The following is a 9,516-nucleotide window of genomic DNA, read 5'->3' as shown; positions in this document are numbered from 1 at the left end:
CATTTAGATGCATTTACACACTGTTTAATGCAGCTCTGAGAGACATTAAATACTTTAACCTGCAGTTACAAATGCATAAATAATGTTTTGATACTTTAAACATAAAACATTAAAAACTGATGTTTGAAATTATTTTAAAAATGAAAAGGTACCTTAAATGTGACATCAAAACCGCCAGTAGGTGGCAGCAAGTCACTTTTAGTAAGTGATTCATTGCGTTTGAACCGAATCATTTAAACAAGTGATTCATTCAGGAACTAAACACTGTTGTGTTGCTCAGAGACACAAAACAGCGCTGTGGCTGTGTTTGGAATTATTTTTGTTGGCGAAATAGAGCAAAAACAGGAAATATGGTGTCTAAAACGTAAGTCTCTTAATATTAACTTCTTGTTTATTGAACTGTTGTATAAAATAAATATCACATTTGTAATGTAACTTTTGGAGAAAAAAACGGCACTCTTCGTGTGATATTAACTATATGAAATGATTAAAAAATATACATTTTCTGCCCCATATCTTTAATTATGTGATAATTGTAAATGCATTTTAATAGACTGATTAATGCAGTGAAAGAACGCACTATAAATGCGCACACTCACTAGTCTAACCTGCTAGACTTCATCACCTAATGTATGCGCGCATTCTGTAGGTGTTTTGTTTGCTTTTCGTGATACTCATAATATCAAATCGCACATCCTTAAAACAACAATTACGATATGATCGCAGACCATACATATCACACACCCCTATGTTTAGATTTTTATAATGCATTGTCTTCTTATCGATCCACCAGTTCACATTTAAAGCTCTGCGTGTTTGCAGGGTAAAAACATGGGTCGATTTTTGCATTGGTCTGAACTCTGATTGAGTTTTATTGAAAATGCTCATTCATTCTCTGCCAGCAGGTGGAGCGTTTGGTAGAAATATCACTGTTTCCCGGGTAACAGCAGAACACAGAGCAGTGCAGCACTGGACTTTGAACCTGCAGCGCTGGTGTTTATTTCATGAAATCATAGCCTTTTGAAGTTTAATCGTCACATTCAGCCATATCGCAATTCTGGTCTTTCCGTCCCCAAATTTAAGACCTCTTGAAATCATAATTAAGACTTTCTTGTACAACTTAAGACTTTTTTAAGGCCTTAAATTTGATACAACTAAATTTAAGACTTTAAGACTTTTTTAAGACCCACGGAAACCCTGCACACACACACACACACCTGTATTTTTCCTTTGGGAGTGGCAGCTTCTGGAGGTTGACTGACGGACTCTCTCACTCTCAGGAGGTTAATCTGCTCATTCAGCTGTTCCACCTGTTAATGTGTGCGCGCACAAAAATACTTCTATTATGTTACACTAATAATAACTAATAATACACTACACAACTTTTGCCCAGATTTACAGTCTGAAGAAGTCAACGCAAGGTGCCAAAAGTCTGTATATTGGAGTTGACTTTTCATAGAAAAGCGTGTAGTGTACGATGGGCACAGACACAATTTTTTTAGCTTCAGACTATGAGTCCCATCCATTCGTCGGAGATCAAACATGTTTGATATTTTCAGCCGATTTTAGAGCCTTAAGTGACAAATTTGCAGCCAAATGCTGTAATCTGATTAGATGCATGACATTTGATGTCCAAAAGATATGGAAATAATTTTCTCCTCCCTTTTATTTATAAAAAAAAAAAAAAATACTGTTATAACTAAAAAATGATTATATTTTGCATTTCACATTGTTGTCTACGCCACATCGGAACAACACTGAGACCCATTTTTGGTTCGCAACTAACCTGTGTAGAACCACTAGTTTAGTGCTCATTATACAAAAATAAATAAATAAATACATAAATACAAATTGCAGTGTGACGAATTTCACGACTGATCAATCAGAATCAAGCAATCCAGAGAGCTATTGACAGTGACTGACTGACAGACTCTACATTAGGGATGCACGATATTATCGGAACGTTATCGGAATTGAAAAAATTTTTTTTTGCCGATATGCCGATAAGATGGATAGCTCACATGTGTGCAGAGTATAGTGATAAGATCACGTCAGCAGTGTGGTCATTCTTGAAGCGAACTTTTGCCTGAACGATGATTTGATTCACTGTTTTGTATCGCTGCGTTTAATTTGAGAATGCATGTACAGAATGACGCGTCCAGTGCGCGAGAGTCAACAGAGTCTTTCATTTACTTTGAGGGCGCTGTTGGCCTACTTGTAATAAAATGAAAGTAAAATACACAAATATCATTAAGATACTTGTGTTTCTGAATAAATAAAGCAGTATCGATGTCATAAAATCATGAGTCTGTTTTGATTTAAAGGGGACCTATTATGCAAAAAAAAAATCACTTTTGTAAGGTGTTTGAACACAGTTGTGTGGCTGCAGTGTGAAAACAACCAGCCTAAAATGGTAAAAATCCACCCACTCATTTTTTAATAATCCCAATACATCATAAACAGTCTCTCAGAACAAGCGATTCCAGATTTCTCCCTAGCTACACGTCACCATAGGGAAAAAATCCAGCCCATTTGTGACGCTCTCTGCCCTATTAGCATAGACACAGGCCTGAGTGAAGCAGCAGTCCGCCATTACTGGAGATAAACAATGTCCGCGCCAAAGAGGCAATACAAGTGCTGTGTTTTGGGATGCACCAATGAACATAGGAGCTCCATAGACTCCCTCCATCTAAGGACACTGTGGTCAAGTTTAATTTTCAAAGGAAATGTACCGGAAAAAAATCGATTAAGTCATGCCAATCACTTTACCTGCTTAAAAAACGAGGGTCATTTCAATGCTGGATTTTCGCAAAGTCTGATTCTGAAAGAGGGATCAATACCAACGTTTTGTGAGCGAACGTCAGATCCAGACAAAGTAAGCGCTTCATATTTTGTTTTCAAATTGCCTTTCTGAAAGAGCTTCTTGGCACTCTGAGAGGCTAATGTTGCTAAAGTTACCATCGTCTCTGCCTGTTTTCACTGACGCTGCCTTCACGTGCTTCCAGAACGATTGTAAATAGGAATGTGGTAGTTAAAAAATGCATATGAAAACAATGTGAAGTCGATCGCTTGAGAGTTTCTAGCAGTTTCAGTGCGTGAGATTGTTCGTTGTTGTCGGTGTGCCGGACTCTGAAGCTCCGCCCTCTTCTGAAAAGGGGGCCGGGAGCACCAGCTCATTTGCATTTAAAGAGACAAAGACAAAAACGGTGCGTTCTGGCTCATACCCTAAAAGTGGCAACTTAAGCTATAAAAAATTATCTGTGGGGTATTTTAAGCTAAAACTTCACATTCACACTCTGGGGACATCAGAGACTTATTTTACATCTTGTAAAAAGGGGCATAATACGTCCCCTTTAAAGGTCAGAAGCTATAGCTTGCATGAATAAAAATTACAAACATGACACCTGTAAATTAAATAATTTAATATATACAGATTTATTCAGTTAAAATATTTTTTTTTGAATTTTTTGCTTTAGACCTTCTATTAATGTTAAATCCACAAATGAAATGTTAAGGTTTCAACTGCATCTGTCTTAGGGGGGATTAAATAAATAAATAAATAAAAACAGCAGCAGATTGTATTACACTTATTTTCAAGGCTTTCAATGTACTCTCATTAAAAAAATAACTTTAATAAAGTTTATTACTTCTAACAAATAGGTTTTTGCTCAAAACAAACCAAAATTAAAAATCATTTGTTTATAATTTACACACAGGAGAGACTTGGTGTTGTTTCAAAACAAAGGGAAATATATATACTGGCATCGACGATTTGAAAAATATCGGCAAAAATCTAATATTGTGCATCCCTAGTCTACATGATCTCATATTTGATTTAAAAGCTGTAGCATGAATTTGAGGCAGGAGGAGCAGTACCTGTTCTTTCAGGGAGTTTATATTGTTCTCTTTCTCTGTGTTCAGGGTCCAGGAAGTCTCCAGTAAAGCAGCCTGCTCCTCCACCACTTTACCGAGTCTCTCCACCTCATCTGTAGCGTAGGACAGATCTTCCTGAAGCAGCTCCAACTGTGACACACAACACTTTAGTTTAGGCTTTTGACAAAAACTCAAAACACAAACCAAGTAGCACACACACCTCTACACGGTCAGAAGCCAGGCGTCTCTCTGAAGCTTCTCGCAGCTCCTGCAGTTCATTCTGCATGTGTGTCATGCTCTCCTTCATCTGCTCTTTCTCAGTGCAAACAGTGCTGTACTTGCCCTGTGGGGTGCAAAACTCACAATATCAATACAAGCTTCCTAAAGCACTGAGTGAGTCGACCGGCCAAGCCACCTAATTTCTACAGCACTTTATACAATAGACTCAACTATGAAGACCGTTCGGATTCTGCTGATCTAAAGTGGATCTAAAAGACAGAGTCATTATTTAGATCAAGTCAGTTCACTGTTGGTTCAGTTCAGATAGGGCTGCATGATAAGTTGTATTAATTGTGATCACAATTTCTTTCTCTCGATTAAGCATAAATGTGTGTGATATTTACCTGCTGGTTATTCATCCTGAAAACGTTTCATTTAACCTGCCAACAATGTGCACAAACTCTCTCATCATTACGAAAAGCTGAGCTGAAGTCTCTGGCAAGTTTAGCAATCCCTTTAGAGATCTTGTTCTTGTTCAAATATTTGACCCTGGACCACAAAACCACAAGACCATAAGGGTCAATTTTTTGTCATTTTGACCCATACAATGTATTGTTGGCTATTGCTACAAATATAGCTACTCGTGCTACTTAAGACTGGTTTTGTGCTCCAGGGTCAGATATAGAGATACTCACACTGATGTCAGCGATCTCTCCTCGCAGCAAACACACAGTCTGATCTCTCTCAGCCACCTCGCTTCGAAGATCTCTGGTCTCCTGCATCAACTCCAGCACCACATCCTACACACACAGACACAGACACACAGACACACAGACACAGACACAGACACACACACACACACACAGACACAGACACAGACACACAGACCCACAGACACACAGTGAAACGCCAGCTACTGTAAATCAGTTCATCTTACTATTGTTTTCCGTTAAAATATGGATAGAAATAAAAAAATAACTATACATATATATAAAATACAATGACAGCATTCTTAGATGAACATCAAGATTAATTTAATCAAAAACCTAATAAGATCATACTGAGAAACCACCTGATTGCATGAATCATGCTATTTTCAAGAAATGTATTTAGGAATTTATTAATTAAACTACAGCATAATGTATTATAAGCATAAACCTCACTAAAATTAATTATTTGGACACTAAGCAATAAGTAATATATTACATTGATGTGAATTTCAACATTTACTGATATATTTTGACATTGTTAATGTTAACATTAATTCATAATTATAGCATTTATTAGCTAACGATACAGAATAAATGAGCAAATCCTAACTAACCTAACTATGTTATCATCTTTATTTCTCAACCTCTAACAGCCCTTTTTGCAGTGCATTGCGTTCTCACTTTGTCCTGTTCGATCTTCTGCTTGAGGCTGTTGATTGTCATGTTGGATGAACACACACTCTGCTTTAGAGCACTGATCTCATCGCTCTGCACACACACACACACACACACACACACACACACAGCAGATACACCAGAATCAAGTCACGCAAAACAGCATCAGAACATTGCAAATTACAAATCACAAGACTAAAACTGTGTACAGACACACACACCTGTTGTTGATTTTTGTTTGTCAGCTCCGCAATGTGTTTCTTCAGTGAGGCATTCTCTTCTACAGACTGCACAAGCTCTCTGAAATACACACTCAACATCAAAACGCCTCTAGGTGCATATGCTTTTACTAATGCAAACGACAAGTGCATACAGATACAGCTGCTACAAAAAGTATTTGATCCACTATTATGTCTTACATTAAAAAATGACCAAGCTACAAAAATTGCTTATATTTTTTTATGCTACATTACCAAATATTGGATACATTTTTATCAACTTGTTTTTCCCCAATCAGCACAGATTTTGTATTTCTTTTTAGAACTGACAGATCGTAGGCCTCATGGATCTGAGCTTATGCACCTCAGTTTTTGAGCGAACATTGCCAGAATTATTATTTTTTTACTCAAAAACATAATGTGCGTAAGGACAGATCAGGAGCATGAGGCCTGCAATCAATTAGTTCAAAGAGATTAAATCCAGTATACCATGGTCTGTCTGAATACTCAATTCTGATTGGCTCCACGTCGTGCATTAAAATCGTTTAATGCACAGCAAGCCGTGCATTATTCCTTACATATAAAACGATGAGAGATTTACAAGCAGTTTTTAAAAGGTCAGTCATCTGACAACACTTCCACTTTATATCACAGCATATATATATTGTTTAACCATTTAAAGTCCAAAAATAAATACATTATTCTTTAAAATAAGCCCAACTCACTTTGATATTTAATTTTAAGTTTAATATTAAAACCAAATAACATTTCACTTATGCTCTCTATGTAAGTGTCTAAATACTTTTGGTGCCACTGTATACAACAAAACTATTCAGAGTTAAATCAACAAGTCCCTTTTCCACACATTGCCTCTGTGTTTGATGTTGGTATTAGATATTATAAAGGGGGTTTGATAGGTGTTTGCATGCCTCTCTCACTCACTTGGACACACTCTCTCTGTGTGCGGTCAGCTGGGATCTCACACTGTTGTTCTGCTCTTTTTCTTCCTGAAGAGCATGCAGCAACTCCTACAAAACCACACCATGCAGTCAATACTTTGATAATAGCTAGATCTTCAACCACAAAACAAACGAAATGGGGCATCTAACTTAAAACCATTCAACCCAAGCATGTTTGAAACACAGGCACATTAGGTAAGAGTGTTTAGGAATACTGACATTGATCTTGGCTTGAATTCCTGAGCACTCTCGGCTCTTGAGCTCCATCTGCTGTGTGTGCTGATCCAGCTCAAACTGAAACTCGGCCTGCAGCGTGTCATGCGTGTCCTGAAGAACACGCTGCTCCTCCAGCACCTGCTCCCACTCCAGCCTGAGACGACATGCAGGGCTTACTAAAGACAGGCAGTCCTAAATGCATTCTGTATGGTGTTCTAAGACAATTGGGTTACAAAACTGTCATGAGAATCGTCATCTGTCATTTTGCAATCGAAGATGGAGTTGGTCGCGTAGAAATATTTCACCTAAAAGGCGAGCCCGAGGATAAGACACAGGCAATTTGCAAACTTAGCATGAGAGTTATTTACTACAGAGAAAAAAAAAAAAAAAAAAAGGTAATTCAAAGTGCTTTACATAAAAGGAAGTAAAATAATCATCAAACAATAATCACAACAATAAAACAAGGAATTTAAATGGAAAAAAAATTATTTAAAAAAAAAAAAAAAAAAAAAAAAAAAAAAAACCTGTCCAAGCTTTTGGCATCTCTCACTGCATTAACTCTCTCAGAGACGAGAGATGAATCCATCTCAACACTTGCTGATAATGGTAGGCTATATCAAATACCATAAATTATTGGCTCAATATCTCTCTTGTTGTGGCTCATACATTAATGACAGTGAAAAAAAAGAGAAGAATCCATATTTCTTGGTAAACAATGTTTTTTTATAACTCTTCCTTTAGATTTTCATTGATGACTGATTACGGTGCAGTGTTTGGACTTATTAACCATCTGGTGCTGTTTGGTCGTTTTAGACTGAAAAGAGAAAAATGTTTGGAAATTTAAAAAATCGCTACTTCATCGGAATAGTATGAAACTCAGTGACTTTTATGGCAGTCGCTATACGACCCTCCCCCCAAAAAACGTGGACTTGATTAGAAAAAGCTACATGGTTGAGAAAAATAGTCACACTTGTGTTGTTCGCGGTCTAAAATGACCGCCATTGGAAATTAATGGGAAATAGGCAAAAATACGAAAAAACAAAGATGTTTTTTGTGTGTACAATCTACAAATCAGCCACAATGCAGAAAAAAAAGTGCACAGCAATGAAGGGGTGACACAATTTGGCCTTAAAACACTGCTCAGTAACTAAGGAATACACAGCACTGAATATATACGGCTATACAGCCATCTAAAGGCTACACCATGGTATTACAGGTGATTTACATTATTTTTCCACAAGGTGGAACAAATCTGCCTCAATTCAATGGATTTTAAATACTTTCTCTGTTTTTAACTTAAATACTGCATTAATTGAACAATTATATATATATATATTTTTATTTTTACATTTTATACAGAAAATATTCCGTAATTTTTATATTAATATTAATTAGTAACATCAAATACACTCAAAATGCTAAATATTAAAGAAAAACATTATTGAAATGAAATCTAGTATATTCATTTCACAAAAATAAAATAGTATATGATTATGGCCTCTGGTCTGTTTTGACCGGAAAACAACACAAGTGTGACTCCCAAATGAACAATAACAGAGAGTTAAAAACAGTTTTATTATAACCTATAATTTTAGTCAGACTCTTATTATTATTTGTTATAAGTGTCATTAAAATGTTTTGATAATGTGCTATGGAAACAAAATGCTGAAGAACAACGATGCCCTTTTCAAACAGCGACTGTAGAAGAACAACGAGTCTCTATTTTAGCAAGCAACTCAATTGTGAATAGATCACTCAATTCAGTTTTGATGTGGGTCTAGTTTTGTAGTTTTATATACCTCATACCCATGTGTCAGTGTCACAAGCGACTTCTTTAACTTTTTGGATAACTTTTTTTTCTCCATAATTTCAATTGTATGTACTTAGGCATATGACGGTATGAAATGTTCATGTTCACTCGTTATAAATCTCCTAACTGTGATATTTTCAGAAATAGAAGTCGTGTTTTTTTTCATCTGAAACGTGCTGCGATTTATATTCCAAAGCCACTCAAATGATGCAGAAACACTCAACACGCCAAAGTCGTGCCCCTATACTAGTCTGTAAATGGTCTTATTTTTACGATTTAGTTTTAATCCAATGATGCGCGTGCTAAGTGAGCGAACATCAAAGATCACACATTAATGAGTACGAGTACAGGAGCTCAGTATCGGGGTGCATCCAACCAATAAGTAACACTTTACAATATTCACAGCCATATCACCCTGCAGCCCGAGACTGGTTGCCCACTGAAGCTAAGCAGGGTTGAGCTGGTCAGTACCTGGATGGGAGACCTCCTGGGAAAGCTAGGTTGCTGTTGGAAGAGGTGTTAGTGAGAACAGCAGGGGGTGCTCACCCTGTGGTCTGTGTGGGTCCTTATGCCCCAGTGTGGTGACGGGGACACTATACTGACAAAAAGCATCGTCTTTCGGATGAGACGTTAAACCGAGGTCCTGACTCTCTGTGGTCATTAAAAATCCCATGGCACTTCTCGTAAAGACTAGGGGTGTAACCCCGGTGTCCTGGCAAAATTGCCCCCCTGGCCTTTGTCAGTTATGACCTCCTAATAATCCCCAACCACTTGATTTGCTCTATGGCTCTCTCTCCTCTCCACCTGTAGCTGATGTGTGGTGAGCGCACTGGTGC

At 37.3% G+C, this 9,516-nt stretch overlaps 1 protein-coding gene across 1 annotated transcript in view; it reads right to left on the bottom strand.

Annotated features, from left to right (window-relative positions):
• LOC107728409 (kinesin-like protein KIF15) overlaps positions 1-9,516 on the bottom strand; it is a 62,224-nt gene that overhangs the window by 23,009 nt on the left and 29,699 nt on the right. Inside the window, exons 20-27 of the mRNA XM_016538570.1 lie at positions 6,874-7,024; positions 6,638-6,723; positions 5,699-5,777; positions 5,484-5,570; positions 4,788-4,892; positions 4,094-4,216; positions 3,877-4,023; positions 1,218-1,310 (exon numbers count right to left, since the gene is read on the bottom strand). Of these exons, the coding sequence (XP_016394056.1) occupies positions 1,218-1,310; positions 3,877-4,023; positions 4,094-4,216; positions 4,788-4,892; positions 5,484-5,570; positions 5,699-5,777; positions 6,638-6,723; positions 6,874-7,024 (871 nt within the window). The remainder of the gene's footprint in view (positions 1-1,217; positions 1,311-3,876; positions 4,024-4,093; positions 4,217-4,787; positions 4,893-5,483; positions 5,571-5,698; positions 5,778-6,637; positions 6,724-6,873; positions 7,025-9,516) is intronic.

This window comes from Sinocyclocheilus rhinocerous, unplaced genomic scaffold (genome assembly GCF_001515625.1).
Source record: "Sinocyclocheilus rhinocerous isolate Xijiao unplaced genomic scaffold, SAMN03320098_v1.1 scaffold126, whole genome shotgun sequence".
NCBI classification, from domain to species: domain Eukaryota; kingdom Metazoa; phylum Chordata; class Actinopteri; order Cypriniformes; family Cyprinidae; genus Sinocyclocheilus; species Sinocyclocheilus rhinocerous.
The sequence above is the reverse complement of the archived record's forward strand: the minus strand, read 5'-3'. Positions and strand labels throughout refer to the sequence as shown.